This window comes from Tachyglossus aculeatus, chromosome 4, assembly GCF_015852505.1.
Source record: "Tachyglossus aculeatus isolate mTacAcu1 chromosome 4, mTacAcu1.pri, whole genome shotgun sequence".
Classification (NCBI taxonomy): Eukaryota; Metazoa; Chordata; class Mammalia; order Monotremata; family Tachyglossidae; genus Tachyglossus; species Tachyglossus aculeatus.
Window position 1 is genome coordinate 442,961 of NC_052069.1, and position 25,264 is coordinate 468,224.

At 49.8% G+C, this 25,264-nt stretch overlaps 1 protein-coding gene across 2 annotated transcripts in view; it reads right to left on the reverse strand.

Moving 5' to 3' along the window:
• Positions 1 to 25,264, reverse strand: part of ZFYVE28 (zinc finger FYVE-type containing 28) — a 184,978-nt gene that overhangs the window by 18,554 nt on the left and 141,160 nt on the right. For both annotated transcript variants that reach the window (XM_038745215.1, XM_038745217.1), the window contains exons 8-9: positions 23,256 to 24,590; positions 2,824 to 2,996 (exon numbers count right to left, since the gene is read on the reverse strand). In XM_038745215.1, coding sequence (XP_038601143.1) covers positions 2,824 to 2,996; positions 23,256 to 24,590 — 1,508 coding nt within the window. The remainder of the gene's footprint in view (positions 1 to 2,823; positions 2,997 to 23,255; positions 24,591 to 25,264) is intronic.

Consider the following 25,264-nt stretch of genomic DNA (forward strand, 5'->3'; position numbering starts at 1 on the left):
AGGCGATGGGTTCTAATCCCGGCTCTGCCACCTGTCTGCCGTGTGACTGTGGGAGAGTCACTTCACTTATCTGGGCCTCAGTTACCTCATCTGTAAAATGGGGATTAAGGTTTGTGAGCCCCATGTGGGACAGGGACTGTGCCTAGCTCAGTGGAAAGTTCTCTCCCCCTCGTCCCCCTCTCCATCCCCCCCATCTTACCTCCTTCTCTTCCCCACAGCACCTGTGTATATGTATATATGTTTGTACATATTTATTACTCTATTTATTTATTTATTTATTTATTTTACTTGTACATATCTATTCTATTTATTTTATTTTGTTAGTATGTTTGGTTTTGTTCTCTGTCTCCCCCTTTTAGACTGTGAGCCCACTGTTGGGTAGGGACTGTCTCTATATGTTGCCAACTTGTACTTCCCAAGCGCTTAGTACAGCGCTCTGCACACAGTAAGCGCTCAATAAATATGATTGATGATGATGATGATGATGATGATGACAGGGACTGTGTCCAACCTGATCAGGCTGTACCTATCCCAGCACTTTGAACAGTGCGTGACGCACAGTAAGCGCTTAATCAATCAATCAATCAATCAATCGTATTTATTTAGCGCTTACTGTGTGCAGAGCACTGTACTATGCGCTTGAGAAGTCCAAGTTGGCAACATATAGAGACAGTCCCTACCCAACAGTGGGCTCACAGTCTAAAAGAGTGGGCTCACAGTCTAAAAGCTTAACAAATGCCATCATGATTATTATTATTAGAGGAGGGGGCTGGGGGTCAGGGGACCGGGGTTCCATAGGTGCCCACTCTTTACGGGTGACTGGATTAGTGCATCAGTCTCCTTTCTGATCGCTCAACCTCCTGTCTCTCCCCACTTCGGTCCATACTTCACCCTGCTGCTCGGATTTTCTTCCCACAAAAGCGTTCAGGGCATGTCACCCCCCTCCTCAAAAATCTCCAGAGGTTTCCTGTCAATCTCCATATGAAGCAGAAACTCTCGGCTTCCAAGCTCTCCATCACCTTGCCCTCTCCTACCTCACCTCCCTTCTCTCCTTCTCCATTCCAGCCCGCACACTCTGCTCCTCTGCCGCTAACCTTCTCACTGGGCCTCCATCTCATCTGTCTCATGGTCAATCCCTGGCCCACATCCTACCTCTAGCGTCCAAATTGGAGCATAGTGGGACAGGAGCAAAGTGTGTAACCTATAATGAGGGAGGAGGAGCTGGGGCATGGTGGGAGAGGAGCAAGAATAAATAGGTGGGAGAGCGCTTAAGGAGCACCTTAAATCTTCAGCCTTCTCTCTGATCTCCCATCCTCGTGTCTCTCCCCACTTCAATCCATACTTCATGCTGCTGCCCGGATTATCTTTGTCCAGAAACACTCAGGGCATATTACTCCCCTCCTCAAAAATCTCCAGTGGCTACCAATCAATCTGCGCATCAGGCAGAAACTCCTCACTCTGGGCTTCAAAGCTGTCCATCACCTCGCCCCCTCCTACCTCACCTCCCTTCTCTCCTTCTACAGCCCACCCCGCACCCTCCGCTCCTCTGCTCCTAATCTCATCGTACCTCGTTCTCCCGGGCCTGGAATGGCCTCCCTCTGCCCATCCGCCAAGCTAGCTCTCTTCCTCCCTTCAAGGCCCTACTGAGAGCTCACCTCCTCCAGGAGGCCTTCCCAGACTGAGCCCCTTCCTTCCTCTCCCCCTCGTCGCCCTCCCCATCCCCCATCTTACCTCCTTCCCTTCCCCACAGCACCTGTATATATGTATATGTTTGTACATATTTATTACTCTATTTATTTATTTATTTTACTTGTACATATCTATTCTATTTATTTTATTTTGTTAGTATGTTTGGTTTTGTTCTCTGTCTCCCCCTTTTAGACTGTGAGCCCACTGTTGGGTAGGGACTGTCTCTAATGTTGCCAACTTGTACTTCCCAAGCGCTTAGTACAGTGCTCTGCACACAGTAAGCGCTTAATAAATACGATTGATGATGATGATGATGAAATCTGACTATCGGGGGACGCCTGCAGGGCCGTGGCCTCACCCGTGGAGCAGAAACCTACTGCTCTCCTATGCCCTGCTCAACTGGGCACATGGATTCAAGGGGCTGAGAAGGTCTGGGCTAATGTTGTCATGAGGGCAGCTATGCTGGTGATGTTGAAAGCCTGGCAGACACTTGCCTTGGCCGGACCTCTGTCCAGCCGCAGAAAACGAGTCCCCGGGACTGCTGAGACCACACTGAAGGTCCAGGTGAAAACCAACCCATCAAGGAACCACGTTTCCTAGTCTGTCGGGGAACTGATGGGAATTTCTTTGGATCTGGGCCCGAGTCATTGAACAGGGACTCGTCTGGAGCAGTGGGAGATGGGGGCCTCAACCCTTGCACATCTATGCCACAGCTAACGCTCCTCAGTGCCCTGTGGCTGCATCCAATAACGATAGTGGTTAGAGTATTGATTAGGGCTTCTAGCACCGCGCTGAGTGCTTCGGTCGGACCCAGTCCCCGTCCTCCAGTCAGCACTTACAACAGTGCTTTGCACACAGTAAGCGCTTAATAAATGCCATCATTATTATTATTATCTAAGAGGGAGCGAGAACGGCTGTCTGACCCCCTCCTTTTACAGATTAGAACACTGAGGCCGAGAAAGTGGAAGTGTCTTGCCCAAAGTCCCAAGGCACGGCAGGGGCACAGCTGGGACTCGAACCCAGGCCTTCCGGCTGCCGGTACCGGTCCCCTTCCACCAGGCCGCACTGCCTCCCTGCGTCGAATTAAGCGGGCGACGCCAAGGAGGCCAAGGAAGACGAACGTGTCTCCCCCACCTGAGATGCAGACGAAGAGTCGGTGGATCAGATCATTGCTGCTATGAAAACGGGACCTTATCTTCTCCCTGCTGGCCAGTTTGGCCGCCCGCAGAGTCAGCCGGACCTGCTCCTCCTCCTCCTCCTCCTTCTCCTGGTCCACGGCATCCGTAGAACAGGAGCTGGGCCGGAAGCTGATGGGCACAAGGAAGAGGAAGGTCAGAGAAGAAAGGCTCCGGTTTTCTCCCTGGCAGAGTACGGGTCTCGAGATTTTGGTTCCGGGTTTCCTGGTGGAAGGCGGGCTCTTTCGCTGCCTCAGACCCACACCACGTAAAACCATCTCTCTGGGTGCCTTAGAAATCCTGGGGCCCCGCAAGTCTCCTCTTCCTTCTAGCTTGGCTCTCCGCATCTCCTCGTCCGAGAGCAGGCTGGCAGTGCCAGGCCTGCAGCTGGTGTTTGGGGGCACACACCCGTCAGCCTGCCCACGCTCATCGGTGCCCCCCTCGAAACCCTGCTTGAGTTTCTAGATTGTGAGCCCACTGTTGGGTAGGGACCGTCTCTATATGTTGCCAACTTGTACATCCCAAGCGCTTAGTACCGTGCTCTGCACACAGTAAGTGCTCAATAAATGTGATTGATTGATTGATTATCCCCACTTGGTAGGCCCGGGAACTGAGCCGCTCTTGGGCAGTCAGTCATCCGTCAGTCAATGTATTTATTGAGCACTTACTGTGGGCAGAACAACCGTCCAAGCACTTGGGAGAATACAATATAACAACATAACAGGCACATTCCCTGCTCACAGCGAGCTTACAGTCGAGAGGGGGACACGGACATTAACAGATTTCAACAAATTACAGATATGAATACAACTACCCTAAGTCTGGGAGGGGGAGCGAATAAAGGGAACAAGTCAGGGTGACGCAGAAGGGAGAGGGAGAAGAGGAAAGCAGGGCTTAGTCGGGAAGGCCTTTAGGAGGAGATCATCATCAATCGTATTTATTGAGCGCTTACTATGTGCAGAGCACTGTACTAAGCGCTTGGGAAGTACAAATTGGCAACATATAAGGAGGAGATGGGCCTTCAGTAAGGCTTTAAAGAGGGGGGAGAGTCATTGTCTGTCATCAGGAGGAGGGAGGGTTATTCGGTTCATTTCTTGAACATTTTAGACTGTGAGCCCACTTTTTAGACTGTGAGCCCACTGTTGGGTAGGGACTGTCTCTATATGTTGCCGACTTGTACTTCCCAAGCGCTTAGTACAGTGCTCTGCACAAAGTAAGCGCTCAATAAATACGATTGATTGATTGATTGAACGTTTACGGGAGGAAGCAGAAAATCCTTGGGAATTCAGGCCTCTCCCAGTTCAATCTTATTCAAGCAGCTGGGTGAGCAGCGGTCACCTGCTGCAGTGGGAAAGATTTTCCCAACTCTGGACTTATTTTCCACATCCACGTTTTCCTGGGGGAGGGAGGCTGGAGAAGAGGCATGCTGGGAAAATAGACACTATTGTGATTATCGGGTCCCCTGATGACAAATGCACTGTCCAGGAAATTCTCTTTCCACTGATACGGCCCTCATGCCTAACTCAGCATCAAACTTTAATACTACTACTACTACTATTACCACTACTACTAATAATAATAATGATGGCATTTAATAATAATAATTTAATAATTTTGGTATTTGTTAAGCAGTTACTATGTGCCAAGCACTGTTCTAAGCACTGGGGGAGATACAGGGTAATCAGGTTGTCCCACATGGGGCTCACAGTCTTAACCCCCATTTTCCAGATGAGGCAACTGAGGCACAGAGAAGATAAGTGCTTAGTACAGTGCTCTGCACATAGTAAGCGCTCAATAAATACGATTGATGATGATAAGTGACTTGTCCAAAGTCATTAGGCTGATAAGTGGCGGAGCCGGGATTAGAACCCATGACTTCTCACTCCCAAGCCCATGCTCTTTCAACTGAGCCATGCTGCTTCTCTAAACTACTACCATAATTATAATAATAATTGTGGTATTTTTTAAGCGCTTATTATGTGCCAAGCACTGATCTAAGTGCTGCTGCAGATACAAGCTAATCAGGATGGATGCAGTCCCTGCCCCACATGGGGCTCCCAGTCTTAATCCCCATTTTACAGATGAGGGAACTGAGGCCCAGAGAACTGAAGTGACTTGCCCAAGGTCACACAGCTGACAAGTGGGGAAGCCGGGGTTAGAGCCCATGCCTTCAGACACCCAGGCCTGAATGCTTTCTTCTAGGCCACGCTGCTTTCCTTTAGAAGTAGAGACGAGCCATGGACAATGTCCAAAAAGCTGGACGTCCAACCCAACCTGCGAGCTTTTAAAAGTCCCCTAATCTGGTTTTCCTTCAACAAGATGAAGCCTAGGAGCCCCACTTCTGCACATGGTGAAACCTACCCACCCCCAATCAATCAATCATATTTTCATTCATTCATTCAATCGTATTTATTGAGCGCTTATTGTATGTGGGGCACTGTACTAAGCGCTTGGGACAGTACAATATACCAATAGTGACAATCCCTACCCACAACAAATTCACAGTCTAGAGGGGAGGAGACAGACATCAGTACAAATAAACAGATATCAATATAAATAAAATTACAGATATATCGATTAGAGCTGTGGGGAGGGGAGGGGGGGAAGAGCAAAGGGAGCAAGTCGGGGAAATGCAGAAGGGAGTGGGAGTTGAGGAAAAGTGGGGATTAGTCTGGGAAGGCCTCTTGGAGGAAATGGCTTTGAAGAGGGGGAGGGTAATTACCTGGCGGATTTGAGGAGGGAGGGCGATTTTATTGAGTGCTTACTGTGTGCAGAGCACTGGCCTAAGCGCTTAGGAAAGTACAATATTTCCCCCTTTTAGACTGTGAGCCCACTGTTGGGTAGGGACCGTCTCTATATGTTGCCAACTTGTACTTCCCAAGCGCTTAGTACAGTGCTCTGCACACAGTAAGCACTCAATAAATATGATTGATTGACTGATTGATACAATATTAGAGTTGGTACACATAATCCTCATCCACAAAGACTCTACAGCAAAGCCAAACTTCAGTGGCCAGTGCCCACCCCACTCGCTGAGCCACTAATCATTACTGATTATTACAGGAGAAGCAGCGTGGCTCAGTGGAAAGAGTCCGGGCTTTGGAGTCAGAGGTCATGGGTTCAAATCCCAGCCCCAACACTTGCCAGCTGTGTGACTTTGGGCAAGTCACTTCACTTCTCTGGGTCTCAGTTACCTCATCTGTAAAATGGGGATGAAGACTGTGAGCCCCCCGTGGACAACCTGATCACCTTGTTAACCTCCCCAGCGCTTAGAACATACCACTGTTGGGTAGGGACCGTCTCTATATGTTGCCAGCTTGTACTTCCCAAGCGCTTAGTACAGTGCTCTGCATACAGTAAGTGCTCAATAAATACGATCGATTGATTGATTTACTTTATTTATTTATTTATTTTACTTGTACATATCTATTCTATTTATTTTATTTTGTTAGTATGTTTGGTTTTCTTCTTTGTCTCCCCCTTTTAGACTGTGAGACCACTGTTGGGTAGGGACTGTCTCCATATGTTGCCAACTTGTACTTCCCAAGCACTTAGTACAGTGCTCTGCACACAGTAAGCGCTCAATAAATACGATTGATTGATTGATTAGAACAGTGCTTTGCACATAGTGAGCGCTTAACAAATGCTATCATTATTATTATTTTTAATGCAAATCAGGATGGACACAGCCCCTGTCCCACGTGGGATGCACGGTCTTGATCCCTATTTTGCTGATGAGGCAACTGAGGCGCAGAGAAGTGCAGTGACTTGTCCAGGGTCACACGGCACATGAGTGGGAGAGCCGGGTTTGGAGCCCATGACCTTCTGACCCCCAGGCCGGGGCTCTAGCCACTATGCCATGTTGCTTCTCCTAGAAGTAGGTTAGAAGACACTGATATCCAGTTCCTAATGAGCTTACAATATGGGAGGCGAGGAGGGGCGGGGAAACACTAAAATATGATTGAATGAATGAATGAAATAGGATTTCAAGTCGTGGAAGCAACATAGTCAAAAGCTAGGTAGACACCCCCTCAATCAATCAATTGTATTTATTGAGCGTTTACTGTGTGCAGAGCACTGTACTAAGCACTTGGGAAGTACAAGTCGGCAACACACAGAGACGGTCCCTACCCAACAGTGGGCTCACAGTCTAGTGGGCTCCCAGGCTTGTCAGGGAAAAGGGGTGCCCAGGGTTTAAGGGGGCATGGGCTTAAGAGAAGCAGCGTGGCTCAGTGGAAAGAGCCCGGGCTTTGGAGTCAGAGGTCACGGGTTCAAATCCCGACTCCGTCAATTGTCAGCTGTGTGACTTTGGGCAAGTCACTTCTCTGTGCCTCAGTTACCTCATCTGGAAAATGTGAGCCCCCCGTGGGACAACCCGATCACCGTGTAACCTCCCCAGCGCTTAGTACAAATCAGCAACATATAGAGACGGTCCCTACCCAACAATGGGCTCACAGTCTAGAAGGGGGAGACAGACAACAAAACAAGTAGACAGGTGTCAATACCATCATAATAAATAGAAGTATAGCTATATACATATCATTGATAAATGAGTAATAAATATGTACAAATAAAACAGAGTAATAAATATGTACAAATATATACACGTGCTGTTGGGAGGGGAAGAGGGTAGGGCAGAGGGAGGGGGGCAATGAGGACGGGAGGAGGAGAGGAAAAAGTGGGGGGTCTATGGCTGGGAAGGCCTTTGAAGGGAGGAAGAGAGCTAGTTTGGTGGATGTACGGAGGGAGGGCATTCCAGGCCAGAGGTAGGACGAAAGCTGGGGGTCGACAGCGGGACAAGCGAGAACAAGGCCCAGTGAGGAGGTTAGCGGCAGAGGAGCGGAGCATGCGGGCTGGGCTGAAGAAGGAGTGAAGGGAGGTGAGGTAGGAGGGGGCGAGGGGATGGACAGCCTTGAAGCCGAGAGTGAGGAGTTTTTGCTTGATTCGAAGGTTGATAGGCCAACCACTGGAGATCTTTGAGAAGTAAGGAGTGAAGTGCATGGACTGGGTTATAGAAGGAAATTAGCAAGGTGAGGTAGGAGGGGGCAAGGAGATTAAGTGATTTAAAGCCAATGGTGAGGAGTTTCTGTTTGATGCAGAGGTGGATGGGCAACCGCTGGAGGTTTTTGTAGAAAACTGATCCAGGTAGCAGAATCTCTCTGGCCATTCATTCTCAGTGTCCTTTGTGGGCTCCTCCTTCCCCTCCCATCCCCTTACTGTAGGGGCTCCTCAAAGGTCAGTTCTCGGTCCCCTTCTGTTCTCTATCTACACTCACTCCCTCGGTGAACTCATTCGCTCCCATGGCTTCAACTATCGTCTCTACGCTGATGACACCCAAATCTACATCTCTGCCCCTGCTCTCTCTCCCTCCCTTCAGGCTCGGGTCTCCTCCTGCCTTCAGGACATTTCCAACTGGATGTCTGCCCGCCATCTAAAACTCAATATGTCCAAGACTGAACTCCTTATCTTCCCTCCCAAACCCTATCCTCTCCCTGACTTTCCCGTCACTGAAGACGGAACCACCATCCTTCCCGTCTCACAAGCCTGCAAACTTGGTGTCATCCTCGACTCCACTCTCTCGTTCACCCCTCACATCCAATCTGTCACCAAAACCTGCTGGTCTCACCTCCGCAACGTCACCAAGATCCGCCCTTTCCTCTCCATCCAAACCACTACCTTGCTGGTTCAATCTCTCATCCTATCCCAACTGGATGACTGCATCAGCCTCCTCTCTGATGTCCCATCCTCCTGTCTCTCCCCACTCCAGTCAATACTTCACGCCGCTGCCCGGATAATCTTTGTGCAGAAACGCTCTGGGCATGTTATTCCCCTCCTCAAAAATCGCCAGTGGCTACCAGTCACCATACGCCTCAAGCAAAAACTCCTCACTCACGGCTTCAGGGCTCTGCATCACCTCACCCCCTCCTACCTCACCTCCCTTCCGTCCTTCTCCAGCCCAGCCCACACCCTCCGCTCCTCTGTTGCCACTAACCTCCTCACTGGGCTTCATTCTCGCCCATCCCGTGGTCGGCCCCCGGCCCACGTCCTCCCCCTGGACTGGAACATCCTCCCTCCGCACATCCGCCAAGCTAGCTCTCTTCCTCCCTTCAAAGCCCTTCTGAAAGCCCACCTCCTCCAGGAGGCCTTCCCAGACTAAGCCCCCTTTTCCCTCTCCTCCTCCCCATCCCCCCAGCCCTACCTCCTTCCCCTCCCCACAGCACCTGTATATTTGTACAAACGTATTGCACTATTTATTTTACTTGTACATATTTACTATTCTATTTGTTAATGATGCGCATCTAGATTTATTTCTACTTATTAAGATGACTTGACACCTGTCCACATGTTTTGTTTTGTTGTCTCCCACTTCTAGACTGTGAGCCCGTTGTTGGGTAGGGACCATCTTTATATGTTGCCAACTTGGACTTCCCAAGCGCTTAGTACAGTGCTCTGCACACAGTATGTGCTCAATAAATATGATTGAATGAATGAAATCGAGTCTTTAGGGAAGCCTCTTGGCTTACTGGAAAGAGTATGAGCCTGGGAGCCAGAGGACTTGGGTTCTAATCTCAGCTCTGCCACTTGTCTGCTGTATGACCTTGGACAAGTCATGTAATAATAATAATTATAATCAATCAATCGTATAATCATAATATAATCATAATAATAATGATGGTATTTGTTAAGCGCTTACTACGTGCCAAGCACTGTACTAAGCGCTGGGGTAGATAAGAGTTGATCAGGTTGTCCCACGTGAGGCTCACAGTCTTCATCCCCATTTTACAGATGAGGTAACTGAGGCATAGAGAAGTGAAGTGACTTGTCCAAAGTCACATAGCTGACAAGTGCTGGAGCCGGGATTCATTCAGTAGTATTTATTGAGCACTTACTGGTGTGCAGAGCACTGTATTAAGCACTTGGGAAGTACAAGTTGGCGACTTATAGAGACGGCTCCTACCCAACAGTGGGCTCACAGTCAAGAAGGGGGAGACAGAGAACAAAACCAAACATACTAACAAAATAAAATAAATAGAATAAACATGTACAGATTAGAGTAATAAATACGTACAAACATATATATAGGTGCTGTGGGGAGGGGAAGGAGGTAAGGCGGGGGGGATGGGAGGGGAGGGGGAGAGGAAGGAGGGGGCTCAGTCTGGGAAGGCCTCCTGGAGGAGGTGAGCTCTCAGTAGGGCTTTGAAGGGAGGAAGAGAGCTAGCTTGGCGGATGTGTGAAGGGAGGGCATTCCGGGCCAGGGGGAGGACGTGGGCCGGGGCTCGACGGCGGGACAGGCGAGAACGAGGCCAAGTGAGGAGGGGAGCGGTGGCAGAGGAGCGGAGGGTGCGGGCTGGGCTGGAGAAGGAGAGAAGGGAGGTGAGGTAGGAGGGGGTGAGGTGATGGACAGCCTTGAAGCCCAGGGTGAAGAGTTTTTGCCTGATGCGTAGGTTGACTGGTAGCCACTGGAGATTTTTGAGGAGGGGAGTAACATGCCCAGAGTGCACAAAGGCGATGTGGGCAGCGGCGTGGAATATGGATTAGAACCCACGACCTTTGGCTCTCAAGCCCAGGCTCTTTCCACTAAGCCACGCTGCTTCTCTAACTTTTCTGGGCCTCATTTTCCTTATCTGTAAAATGAGGATTAAATCCACCTCCTCCTACCTAGACTGTGAGCTATGTCAGACAGAGACAGTGTCCAACCTGATTAGAGAAGCAGCGTGGCTCAGTGGTAAGAGCCCGGGCTTTGGAGTCAGAGGTCACGGGTTCAAATCCTGCTCCTCCAATTGTCAGCTGTGTGACTTTGGGCAAGTCACTTCACTTCTCTGGGCCTCAGTTATCTCATCTGTAAAATGCGGATTAAGACTGTGAGCCCCCTGTGGGACAACCTGATCATCTTGTATCTACCCCAGCCCTTAGAACAGTGCTTTGCACATAGTAAGCGCTTAATAAATGCCATTATTATTAGTATTATTAGTATTATTATTAACTTGCACATACTTCACTGCTTAGAACAGTGCGTGGCACAGGAAACGCTTAACAAAAACTACCATTCATTCATTCATTCATTTATTCATTCATTCATATTTACTGAGCACTTACTGTGTGCAGAGCACTGTACTAAGTGCTTGGGAGAATAAAATATAATAATATAACAGACACATTCCCTGGCCACAATGAGCTTACAGTCTAGAGCTGGGGAGACAGACATTAATAAAATAAATGAATTACAGATATGTACATAAGTGCTGTGGGGCTGGGAAGGGGAAAGAACAAAGGGAGCGAGTCAGAGCGATGTGGAAGGGAGTAGGAGATGAGGAACTGGGGGCTTAGTCAGGGAAGGCCTCTTGGAGGAGATGGGCCTTCAATAAGGCTTCGAAGCAGGGAGAGTAATTGTCTGTTGGATTTGAGGAGGGAGGGCATTCCAGGCCAGAGGTCGGGGACGAGACAGGCGAGATGGAGGCCCAGTGAGAAGGTTAGCGGCACCAGAGGAGCGGAGTGTGTGGGCTGGGATGGAGAAGGAAAGAAGGGAGGTGAGGTAGGAGGAGGCAAGGTGATGGACTGCTTTAAAACCAATGGTGAGGACTTTCTGTTTGATACGGAAGTGGATGGGCAACCACTGGAGTTTTCTGAGGAGGGGGGTGACATGTCCTGACCGCTTCTGTAGAACAATGATCTGGGCAGCAGAATGAAGTATGGACTGGAGTGGGGAGAAACAGGAGACTGGGAGGTCAGCAAGGAGGCTGATGTAGTCATCCAGGCAGGATAGGGTGAGTGACTGTATTAACGTGGTAGGGCTTAGGTGGCCTGGAAATGTAAAAGTTGCAGATGGGGGTTATTGGGTCAGGAGATGAGAGGCTAATCATCAGTGGAACGGTCAGGAGGCAGGGAGGTGAGCAGACTGAGCCCCCTCCTTCCTCTCCCCCTCGTCCCCCTCTCCATCCCCACCGTCTTACCTCCTTCCCTTCCCCACAGCACCTGTATATATGTATATATGTTTGTACATATTTATTACTCTATTTTATTTGAACATATCTATTCTATTTATTTTATTTTGTTAATATGTTTGGTTTTGTTCTCTGTCTCCCCCTTCTAGACTGTGAGCCCACTGTTGGGTAGGGACTGTCTCTATATGTTGCCAACTTGTACTTTCCAAGTGCTTAGTACAGTGCTCTGCACACAGTAAGCGCTCAATAAATACGATTGATCGATTGATATAGTAAGCCGTGTGGGATGGGAACTTGGGTCTTGGAGCTGGAGCTGGGAGCCAGAAGCTCTGGACAGTTGGAGGGAGTTTTCTGGCCCAACCTGTAGAAAAATAAAGCCTCCTCCGTCATTTTGCTTTTGGTGCCCTGTGCAAGAAAAATTCAGGGGGAGACTCGGAAGCCGAGACCTCATCGTGACTGGCCGAATCAGAGCCCAAGGACCCTGTGGATGCTTCACCTTTGATTTACTGAACTTGGGAGTTTCACTACACGGCGGCACTCAGATTTACTGGGGGCAACAGCGAAGAAATCCGTAAAGCGAGATGGAGAACACAGTGAAATCTTTTTTAATTTTTTGGAACAAGTCAGAACATCTCACATCCACCGATGTGACTGTCAAAGTGAAAGACAGGCAGTCCCCCTCACCGTGCATCCCTTGTTCCCCCGATCCCATTCACCTCATCCATTCATGGCCCTCCCGCTCTCTTCCAGCTTGGTCACATCGCTCCCACCCCTCCCTCCGGTTTCTGGGTCTAAAGGAGGAGGAACCGGTGGACAAACATAATAATAATAATAATTATGGTATTTGTTAAGTGCTTACTATGTGCCAGGCACTGTGCTGGGGCAGATGTAAGCAAAATCAGGTTGGACACAGTCCCGGTCCCACGTGGGCTCAAAGTTTCAATCCTCATTTTACAGATGAGGTAACTGAAGCACAGGGAAGAAAAGTGACTTGCCCAAGGTCACACAGCAGACAAGTGGCAGAGCCAGGATTAGAACCCATGACCTTTGACTTCCTGGATCGTTCTCTATCCACCAAGCCACGCTGCTTCCCTATACACCTCGGCTCCGCCACTTGTCTGTTGTGTGACCTTGGACAAGTCACTTCACTTCGGGCCTTGGTTACCTCATCTGTAAAATGGGGATTGAGACAGTGAACCCCACATGGGACAGGGGACTGTGTCCAACCCAATTTGCTTGTATCCACCCCAGTACTTAGTACAGTGCCTGGTACATAGTGCTTAACAAATACCAGAGAAGCAGCGTGGCTCAGTGGAAAGAGCCTGGACTTTGGAGTCAGAGGTCATGGGTTCAAATCCCAGCTCCACCACTTGTCAGCTGTGTGACTTTGGGCAAGTCACTTCATCAATCAATGAATCAATCGTATTTATTGAGTGCTTACTGTGTGCAAAGCACTGTACTAAGCACTTGGGAAGTACAAGTTGGCAACATATAGAGACAGTCCCTACCCAACAGTGGGCTCACAGTCTAAAAGGGGGAGACAGAGAACAAAACCAAATATACTAACAAAATAAAATAAACAACTTCTCTGGGCCTCAGTTACCTCATCTGTAAAATCGAGATGAAGACTGTGAGCCCCCCGTGGGACAACCTGATCACCTTGTAACCTCCCCAGCGCTTAGAACGGTGCTTTGCAAATAGTAAGCGCTCAATAAATGACATTATTATTATTATTATTATTACTATTACTATAGACACTGGGAAATCCTGAAGATACACCCTGTCCGTGTGAGCACCCCCATCCCCAGGCCCCCAAGTGTGAAGGAAGAGCCGAGGGGATCCACTGAAGAGAGAAGGGCACACGGGTAATTTGTACCAGATGCCTGGCTCCAATGAACTCTAACAAAAGCAGTTCCAGAGGATGGAGGTGTGGAACATGCCCACGGAGCTCCATAGCAGTGCAAGGAGCAAAGAAAAGAAGGGGCAGGGCTGAAAGAGGCCCAAGCTCAGGACCTCTGGCTCCAACACAATTATTACCAGGGCTTCCTCTTCTAAGCAGGTGTGGGCCAGGGGGCTGGGGTCAGCTTGTGGGCTGGAGATAGGCCACAGGATCCTGTTTTCTATTACAAAAGCAATGCAGATTAAAGAAGCTGTGGGTGGCTGAGGGGGGGAGAGAAAGAGAGAGAGAAAGGAAGTGAAAGGGAGAAAGGGAAAGGAATGGAGAGGGAGGGAGAGAGAAAGGGAGAGAAAAGGAGAGAGTGAAAGGGAAGGAGAAACTTGTACTTCCCAAGCGCTTAGTACAGTGCTCTGCACACAGTAAGCACTCAATAAATATGATTGAATGAATGAATGAATGAATGAATGAAAGGGAGAGAAAAGGAGAGAGTGAAAGCGGAGGAGAGAAAGGGAGACAGGGAGAAAATGAGAGAAGGAAAGGAGGGAGAAAGAGAGAAAGGGAGATAAATGAAGAGAAAAGGAGGGAATGGAAAGGAGGGAGAGAGAAAGGGATAGAGAAAAGAGAGAGAGAAAAGGGAGAAAGGCAGAGAGAAAACGAGGGAGAAAGTGAGAGAGGAAAAGAGGGAGAGAGAAAGGGAGATAAAGAGAGAGAAAAGGAGGGAATGGAAGGGAGGGAGGAGGAGAAAGGGAGAGAGAAAAGGAGGGAATGGAATGGGGGAGGAAGAGAGAGAAAGGGAGAAAGAAAGTGAGAGAAAGGGAGAGAGGGAGAAAGGGAGAGAGGAACACAGGGAGGGAAAAATCAATCAATCGCATTTATTGAGTGCTTACTGTGTGCAGAGCACTGTACTAAGCGCTTGGGAAGTCCAAGTTGGCAACATATAGAGACAGTCCCTACCCAACAGTGGGCTCACAGTCTAGAAGGGGGAGACAGAGAACAAAACCAAACATATTAACAAAATAAAATAAAATAAATAGAATAGATACGTACAAGTAAAATAAATAAATAAATAGATTAATAAATATGTACAAACATATATACATATATACAGTTGCTGTGGGGAAGGGAAGGAGGTAAGATGGGGGGATGGAGAGGGGGACGAGGGGGAGAGGAAGGAGGGGGCTCAGTCTGGGAAAGCCTCCTGGAGGAGGTGAGCTCTCAGTAGGGCCTTGAAGGGAGGAAGAGAGAAAAAGAGAGAAAGAGATAAAGGGAGAGAAAAGGAGAGAGCAAAAGGGAGGGAGAGGAAAAGGAGAGAAAGGGAAATAAAAAGAGAGAGTGAAAGGGAGGGAGAGAGAGAAAGGGAGAGAAAAATGGAGAAAGGAAGAGAAAAATGGAGAAAGAAAGAGAGAGGGAGGTGGAGAGGGGAGAGAGGGGGGGGGAGGGAGGGAGGGAGAGAGAGAGAGAGAGGGAGAGAGAGGGAGAGAGAGAGAGAGAGAGAGAGAGAGAGAGAGAGAGAGAGAGAGAGAGAGAGAGAGAGAGAGAGAGACAGGCAAGAGGTGGAGGGGGAGAGAGGGGGAGGGAGAGAGGAGAGAGAGAGAGACTGACTGACAGGCAAGCTCTTCCAGGGCAAGGGCAGCATCTGTCACTTGGGTAGGGACTGTCTCTATATGTCGCCAACCTGTACTTCCCAAGCGCTTAGTACAGTGCTCTGCACACAGTAAGTGCTCAATAAATACGATTGATGATGATGATGATGACTGACTGCATATGTTCCCCAGCGCCCAGTTGAGGACTCAGCACCCAAGAGGCAGTCAATAAAGGCCACTTGACCTGCTGCTGACAGTGCTGAGGGTAGGGGCCGGGAGCCAGGGAGAGAAAGAGGGATGGATGTCCCCCCTCGATCTGGTCCCTGCTAAGGAGGAAGAATTAGGTGAGGATTTAAAAGGGGACAGAGACCACAGTTCCTGGACTTCAAAATGTGTTCTAAGACCCGAAGAAGCAGCATGTCCCAGTAGGGAGAGCAGGGGCCTGAGAGTCAGCGGACCTGGGTTCAAATTCCACCTCCGCCACTTGTGTGTCGTGTCACTTAAATTATCTGTATCTCAGTTTCCTCATTTGGAAAATGGGAGTTACTACTACTACCACTAATAATAATAATAATGGCATTTATTAAGCGCTTACTATGTGCAAAGCACTGTTCTAAGCATTGGGGAGGTTACAAGGTGATCAGGTCGTCCCACAGGGGGCTCACAGTATTAATCCCCATTTTACAGTTGAGGTAACCGAGGCACAGAGAAGTTAAGTAACTTGCCCAAAGTCACACAGCTGACAATTGGCAGACTCAGCATTTGAACCCATGACCTCTGACTCCAAAGCCTAGGCTCTTTCCACTGAGCCATACTGCTATGTTCTCCCTCCTCCTTAGACTATGAGCCTCACGTGAGGCCGGGATGGGGTCTGAGCTGCTTGCACCGTGCTTGGTACAGTGCTCGGCACATAGAAAGCGCTCAACAAATGCCACAAGTGCTACTATTATTGTTTACTAAACAAAAAGGGATCTTACAGGCCACCACTTTGGGGGAATTTATAAGGCGATGAGGAGGAAATTCAACAGAAGGGGCTGAGTCCAGCTACTGTAACCTAGAAGGAATAAACAAGCCATGGCCCGTCCTAGAGGAAAATCCAGCTCCTCCACAGGAGAATTGTTCATCAAATTCGATTAATCTTTAGAGAAAGATAAACTAACTCACCAATCGACCAAGGGCACCTGGACCACAAAGGACTGGCATGGCCAGTTACATCAAGAGCTGTGACATTTGGAAAATATCCTGATTTTCGTTGTTGATGCCGGAGACATTCGTGGAGTCTTCCAAAAATCCAGCCACCTGTGATCCCGTGTGGAATTTGACCTTTCTTTCCGTTTCCAAGTCCAGTGCTTAGAACAGTGCTTGGCACATAATAGGCGCTTAACAAGAGAAGCAGCGTGGCTCAGTGGAAAGGGCACGGACTTTGGAGTCAGAGGTTGTGGGTTCAAATTCCGGCTCCACCAATTGTCAGCTATGTGACTTTGGACCAGTCACTTATGTTGCCAACTTGTACTTCCCAAGCGCTTAGTAGAGTGCTCTGCACACAGTAAGCGCTCAATAAATATGATTGATTGATTGATTGACTGACTTCTCTGTGCCTCAGTTCCCTCATCTGTAAAATGGGGATGAAGACTGTGAGCCCCCCTGTGGGACAACCTGATTACCTTGTAACCTCCCCAGCGCTTAGAACAGTGCTTTGCACATAGTAAGCGCTTAATAAATGCCATTATTATTATTAACAAATGCCATCGTTATAAGGACCTCCCATCTGAAGATGCTGGAGCTCCCTTCAGGCCACATAGGCAACTCTTTCGACGGATTCAGGGCTTCAGTGGGTTCCTCCATCTTTGACGGGAAGCGGCCGGACATGCGGAGCATTCTGCTGAATTCTAGTTCACCTCGTCCGCTTAGGGGTCGAAGTCAAGGCAGGACAAAGAGAATCTGCCATTTTCTTAGTATGTTTGGTTTTGTTCTCTGTCTCCCCCTTTTAGACTGTGAGCCCACTGTTGGGTAGGGACTGTCTCTATATGTTGCCAATTTGTACTTCCCAAGCGCTTAGTACAGTGCTCTGCACATAGTAAGCGCTCAATAAATACGATTGATGATGATGATGATGATCACGGCAGAGGTCTGCGGCCTGCGTAGCTTTGAGTTCTTCAAGGAAGTGTGAGTTCCCCAAGACGGCCGCAGGAAGCCGGGCCTGCTGATGGGGCTTTCCCTTCAAAGCCCTACTGAGAGCTCACCTCCTCCAGGAAGCCTTCCCAGACTGAGCCCCCTCCTTCCTCTCCCCTTCCTCCCCCTCCCCATCCCCCGCCTTACCTCCTTCCCTTCCCCACAGCACCTGTATATATGTATATATTTGTACGTATTTATTACTCTATTTATTTTACTTGTACATATCCTATTTCTCTTATTTTGTTAATACGTTTTGTTTTGTTCTCTGTCTCCCCCTTCTAGACTGTGAGCCCACTGTTGGGTAGGGACCGTCTCTAGATGTTGCCAACTTGTACTTTCCAAGCACTTAGTACAGTGCTCTGCACACAGTAAGCGCTCAATAAATACGACTGACTGATTGATTGATTGATAGTAAGCGCTTAATAAATGCCATTATTATTATTAATATAAATATTTTATAATATTTAATTTCAAGATCTTTACATAAGTGCTGGGGCGTATACCAGACGTCCAAAGGTCACACATTCGAGTGCAGAGTCGACGCAGAAGCGAGAGGGAGCTGAGGAAAAGAGGGTTCAATCATCATCAATCGTATTTATTGAGCGCTTACTATGTGCAGAGCACTGTACTAAGCGCTTGGTTCAATCGGGGAAGGCCTCCTGGAGGAGACGTGACCTTACATGTCACCTCGAAGGAGACAGGGGAACACGGGCCGCAATTCTGCTTCCCTTTCCCTGGCGCTCAGCACAGTGCTCCCCGCTCAGAAGGCGCCCCTTGGATACCGCTGACTGATTGGCTGGTTCACCACTGACCCAAGACTGATGCCGGTGGCAGCCGAGAACTTAGCGCTTAGTACAGTGCTCTGCACACAGTAAGCGCTCAATAAATACGACTGAATCGAATGAATGAACGATGATGGGTGGGCTGGGGGTTGGACCGTGCTTGGATAGGTGAGGTGGAGGGGGTGTCGCTTCTACAGAGAAGCAGTGTGGCTCAGTGGAAAAAGCCCAGGCTTGGGAGCCAGAGGTCATGGGTTCTAATCCCAGCTCCACCACGTCTGTTGTGTGCTTCAGCGACCTCATCTGTAAAATGGGGATGAAGACTGTGAGCCCCCCGTGGGACAACCTGATCACCTTGTAACCTCAGAGTGCTTAGAACAGTGCTTGGCACATAGAAAGTGCTTAATAAATGCCATCATTATTATTATTATTATTTTCTGAGCCTGTTACCTCATGTGTAAAATGGGGATTAAGACTGTGAGCCCCACGTGGGACAATCTGATCACCTTGTAACCTCCCCAGCACTTAGAACAGTGCTTGGCACATAGTAGGTGCTTAATAAATGCCATCATTATTATTATCCTCAGAGCTTCAGTTACCTCATCTGTAAAATAGGGATTAAGGCTGTGAGCCCCCCGTGGGATAACCTGATCACCTTATAACCTATAACCTCCCCCAGCGCTTAGAACAGTGCTTGGCACATAGTAAGCGCTTAATAACTGGCATTATTATTATTATTATTCTCAGAGCCTCAGTTACCTCATCTGTAAAATGGGGATTGAGGCTGTGAGCCTCCCTGTGGGACAACCTAATCACCTTTTAACCTCTCCCAGCGCTTAGAACAGTGCTTGGCACATAGTAAGCGCTTTATAAATGCCATGATTATTATTATTATTCTCAAAGCCTCAGTTACCTCATCTGTAAAATAGAGATGAAGGCTGTGAGCCCCCCGTGGGACAACCTGATAACCCTGTAACCCCCCCAGAGCTTAGAACAGTGCTTTGCACATAGTAAGCGCTTAGCAAATGCTATAATTATTATTATTACTATTATGGCTGCTGCTTGCCCCCGCTCCCTCACTGAGTCAGACCTGTTAATCAGCCCCCAGCCCTCCACCCTGTCCTGGCCACCTACATTATCAATCGTATTTATTGAGCGCTTACTGTGTGCAGAGCACTGTACTAAGCGCTTGGGAAGTACAAATTGTACTTCCTACACCTACATAGGGGTGGCACATTGTGTTCCCCCTCACCACCCACACCGACACCCACAGATGAGACGATGGGGTGAGGGACGGCAAGGACCATCAGGAAACAGGAGCTTGGGGCCGCAGTGGCCCCGCTTCCTCTCCCGCTAGGATGGTAATAATAATAATAATAATAATAATAATAATAATAATAATAATAATAATAATAATAATAATAATTGTGGTGTTTGTTAACCGTACTAAGCGCTGGGGTAGATACAAGCTAATCAGGTTGGACACAGTCCCTGTCCCACTTGGGGCTCACAGTCTTCATCCCCATTTTCCAGATGAGGGAACTGAGGCCCAGAAAAGTGAAGCGACTTGCCCAAGGTCACAAAGCAGACAAGTGGGGAGCCTGGATTAGAACCCAGGTCCTTCTGCCTCCCAGGTTCCTACTGTATCCACTAGGCCACACTGCTTCTCCGTCTGGAGAAGAGGGGCATTTCTAGAACAGAGAAGCAGCGTGGCTCCGTGGAAAGAGCCCGGGCTTTGCAGTCAGAGGTCATGGGTTCAAGTCCCGGCTCTGCCAACTGTCAGCTGTGTGACTTTGAGCAAGTCGCTTCACTTCTCTGGGCCTCAGTTACCTCATCTCTAAAATGGGGATGAAGACTGTGAGCCCCCCATGGGACAACCTGATCACCTTGTATCCTCCCCAGCGCTTAGAATATATATAGGTGTGTGTGTGTGTATATCTATATATATATATATACACACACACACCTATATATATGTATATATGTTTATATATAGGTGTATATATGTATACATATGTATATGTATACACATATATATACCTGTATATATGTTTGTACATATTTATTACTCTATTTATTTATTTATTTATTTAACTTGTACATATCTATTCTATTTATTTTATTTTGTTAGTATGTTTGGTTTTGTTCTCTGTCTCCCCCTTTTAGACTGTGAGCCCACTGTTGGGTAGGGACTGTCTCTACATGTTGCCAACTTGTACTTCCCAAGCGCTTAGTACAGTGCTCTGCACACTGTAAGCGCTCAATAAATACGATTGATGATGATGATGATGTTGCCAACTTGTACTTCCCAAGCGCTTAGTACAGTGCTCTGCACACAGTAAGCGCTCAATAAATTGATTGATTGATTGATTAGAATGTGCTTTGCACATAGTAAGCGCTTAATAAATGCCATTATGAACACTGGCAGATCAATACTTGCTCTTGATTTGCAGGCCACCTGCCGCTGAGGGGCCACAGGTCCAGAAACGTCTCTGGGGGCAGGGATTCAGGCTGCTCTGCTCTAAAAATAATTAAAAATAATAATAATAATAATGATGGTATTTATTAAGTACTTACTACACCCCAGGCACTGTACTGAGCGCTGTGATGGATACAAGCAAATTCGGTCATTCATTCATTCAATCGTATTTATTGAGCGCCTACTGTGTGCAGAGCACTGTACTAAGCGCTTGCGAAGCACAAGTTGGCAACATACAGAGACGGTCCCTACCCAACAGCGGGCTCACAGTCTAGAAGGGGGAGACAAACAACAAAACAAAACACATTAATAAAATAAATAGAATAGTAAATATGCACAAGTTAAAATAGAGTAATAAATCTGTACAAACATATATACAGGTGCTGTGGGGAGGGGAAGGAGGTAAGGGGGGGATGAGGAGGGGGAGAGGAAGGAGGTGGCTCAGTGTGGGAAGGCCTCCTGGAGGAGGTGAGCTCTCAGGAGGGATTTGAAGGGAGGAAGAGAGCAAGCTTGGACCTACGTGGAGCTCACAATCTCAGTCCCCATTTTACAGATGAGATAACTGAAGCACAGAAAAGTGATGTGACTTGCCCAAGGTCCCACAGCAGACAGGTGGCGGAGCTGGGATTACTGACTCTCAATTAATCCAGGGTGTTTTCTGAGCACTTACCTTATGCAAAGAACACTGTACTAAGCACTTTGGGAGAGTAATAATAATAATAATAATAATAAATAATAACGAGGATGATAATGGTATTTGTTAAGCGCTTACTGTGTGCAAAGCACTGTTCTAAGTGCTAAGAGTTCTAAGAGAAGCAGCGTGGCTCATTGGAACGAGCATGGGCTTTGAAGTCAGAGGTCATGGGTTCAAATCCCGGCTCCACCAATTGTCAGCTGTGTGACTTTGGACAAGTCCCTTAACTTCTCTGGGCCTCAGTTACCTCATCTGTAAAATGGGGATTAAGACTGTGAGCCCCAAGTGGGACAACCTGATCACCTTGTATCCTCCCCAGTGCTTAGAACAGTGCTTTACACATACTGAGCGCTTAACAAATGCCATTATTATTATTATTATTAAGTGCTGGGGGGATACAAGGTGATCAGGTTGTCCCAAATGGGGCTCATAGTCTTAATTCCCATTTTACAGATGAGGTAACTGAGGCACAGAGCAGTTAAGTGACTTGCCCAAAGTCACACAGCCGATAAGTGGCAGAGCCGGGATTAGAACTCATGACCTCTAACTCCCAAGCCTGTGCTCTTTCCACTGAGTCACGCTGTACAATATAACTAGGTTGGCAGATGCATTCCCCACCCACAGTGAGCTCACAGGCTCCACGTTCCTGGTGACTCCGGCCACTCCGCCGTCACCGTGCCAGGAACAATCCAGGTTCCCATTCTCCGCTGTCACCCGACCTTCCGCTAGCACCATTAGAAGGCTCCAAACCAGAAAATAAGTGACTCAAATGTCCCATTTCCCCACGTGACACTTTATAATAATAATAATAATAGCATCTGTTAAGCACTTACTATGCGCAAAGCACTGTTCTAAGCACTGGGGGATACAAGGTGATCAGGTTGTCCCACGTGGGGCTCACAGTCATCATCCCCATTTTACAGATGAGGGAACTGAGGCTCCGAGAAGTTAAGTGACTTGCCCAAGGTCACACAGCAGACATGTGGCGGAGCCGGCATTCGAACCCATGACCTCTGACTCCAAAACCCGGGCTCTTTCCACTGAGCCAAGAAACGACGCTCTTACACAGCGGCTGAGAGGTAGCCAAACAATGATGACAGATTCCGCATTGTGCTAAATGCCATTTCCGAATTACCTCGCCAACCGAGAAAAGGGATGGGGATTAGCGGAGAATTGCTTTCGGAGAATTGCTCAAGGCAGATGCCGTTCTCCCCGTTTGTCCCGGGGCTAAGGGGACACTGAGAATCCTGAGAGAATTCTCAGTGTCTTCTGAGAGAAGCAGCGTGGCTCAGTGGAAAGAGCACGGGCTTTGGAGTCAGAGGTCAGGGGTTCGAATCCCGGCTCCGTCAATTGTCAGCTGTGTGACTTTGGGCAAGTCACTTAACTTCTCTGGGCCTCAGTTCCCTCATCTGTAAAATGGGGATTAAGACTGTGAGCCCCATGTGGGAAAACCTGATCACCTTGTAACCTCCCCAGCGCTTAGAACAGTGCTTTGCACATAGTAAGCGCTTAATAAATGCTATTATTATCATTATTATTATTATTATAATCCTGCTTTGTGGAGCAGTTCAAGTGGAAGTGAACAGGCATTCTCTAGCTGGGCCCAAAACACCCAAAGGGCAGATCTAAGAGGAAGTAAAAACACTCTTCCTGGAGTCAACAGTTCCTCCTCCTGGAATATGGGATTACTGGGAAAGCCAACAGAGCCCGAGGCCTGGCCACTGAGGCCTGGCTACTGAGGCCGGCTATCCCGCCGGGGTCACGGCGGACTTATGAATCCCGCCCTCCCCCTGCTTCTCTCATTCTAGGCCGGACGCGATGCCCGTCGGCCTGGTCACTCACCTGGACCCCGACCTGTCCCGGGGCTCTTCCTTTCCTCGCGTCTCCCCAATCCCCTCTCCGCTGGGCCCGGCCCCCCTCCGGTCCGGCTGGCCATCCTTCTCGGCTATCTCCTCCGGGCGTGGGAGCTCCGGTGGTCCTTCTGGTCCAGGGTGGGAGCCCGAGGCGGGGGGCGGTCGCCTGGGGACCGAGCGGGACAGCGGGGCTTCCTCCCTGCCAGTGGGTCTCTCCGTGGGCAGGGCCAAAGCCGTTGCGGTTTTGGCCGTCTCCTGGGTGGGCTCCGGGCCGCCCGGCTTCTCTAGGAGGTCCTTTTCCTTGGACTTGACCAAGTTGTAAGAAGCATGGACGACCTTTCCCGGCGAGCACTGGGCCTGCAGGCTCTCGGCGGGCTCCTCCCTGCTGTCCTCACAGCTCCCGCAGCACACGCACGAGTTGATCAGACAGTTCGTCGCCGCCAGACTGAGCTTAGGGGAGCCGCTCCCCTCATCCTCCTCACCCCTTTCCTCCTCCCTCTCCTCCTCGTCCTCCTCCTCCCCGGGGCGAGGCTCGGGCCCAGCCGCTCCGGCCGTGGGCGAGTCGGGCGCCGTGGGCGATTTGGGGTTGAAGATGACCGTGGCGGAGATCTTCATGCCGCCGGTGCGGTGGGCGATGATCTCGGCGGTCTCGGCGGGGTCGGGCCCGGCGTCCCAGCCGCCCAGGTAGAGCTGGGACTCCAGGCAGGAGCAGGAGTTGGGCAAGGAGTCGGGCCCGCGGCCCTCCCCGGCGACGATGGTGTTGTTGTTATCGCTCGGGTCGTCCTCGGGTTTCTTGGACGGGGTGCCATGGGCGGCCACCTCCCCAACCCGGCCTGGCGGCCTAACGTGGGGCCCGGTGGCCCAGGCGAGAGCTTCGGCGGCCACCTCGGGCCCAGGCGCACCTTCTCCCGCCCCGTCGAGGTCGTCCATGAAGAACACGCGGTCGTCGGGGTCGACCGCCCGACCCGAGACCGGCGGCCGGCCGGGCGACGCCTCGGGGCTCTCCCCGGGCCTCCCGTCCCCGGGCCGGCGGGCCGGAGACGGGCAGGCGCTGGGCGGGGAGAGGAGGGAGGACATTTCGTCGCCCACGCGGTGGACCATGCGGTTGAGCTGCTCCAGCTCCTGCTGGTCGTACTGCATGGAGCAGGCCATCTCGGCCTCGGGCGGGTCGGCCTTGGCCTCGGGCGGCTCGGAGGGCAGCGCGGCGGCGGCGGCGGCCAGGGCCGGCGGGGCCGCAGGCACGGGGAACTCCAGGTCCTGGGAGATGCACAGGCTGCGCTCCAGAGCGTGCAGCTCTTCCTCCGTCAGCGTCTGCAGCAGGTCCCTGCCAGGGCCAGAAGGACAATCGGCCGTCAGCTTCCGGGCCGCCGGACCCGTCGCCCCCGACCCTAAAACCGAGACGACCGCCCGGGGGGTTGGACTCCCGGCACGTGGAGATCCCACAGAACCGACGGCTCTTTATGAAAGCTCAGCCTGCTTCGCTCGAGGGGCTATGCTCTCTGGGGGGATTCAAAACCCTACTGGACGGTGAGGATGGGGAGCAGGAAGACGATGGTGAGGCAGAGGAGGTGGCGGAGGGAGAGGAGGAGGAAGAGGAGAAGGATGAGGTGGAAGATGAGGTGGAGGATGAGCTGGAGGAGGGGAAGGAGGAGGTGGAAGGGGAGGAGCAGGTAGAGGAGGAGTGGAAGGGGAGGAAGTGGAGGAGAGAGAGAGGAGGAGGAGGATGTAGAGAAGGTGGAGGTGGGGGAAGAGGAGGAGGAGCAGGAGGAGGAATAGGGGTCCTTGCAGTAGTCATTGCATGAATAATCATATCAATCAAGCCCCCTCTGAGAGCAATGCACCATACTGAACACTTAATTTCTCTGTCCCTCAGTTCCCTCATCTGCAAAATGGAGATTCAATCCCTGTTCTGCCTCCTACTTACACTGGGAGCCCCATGTGGGACTTGATGATATCATATCTTTCCCTGCGCTTAGTAATAATAATGATGGTATTTGT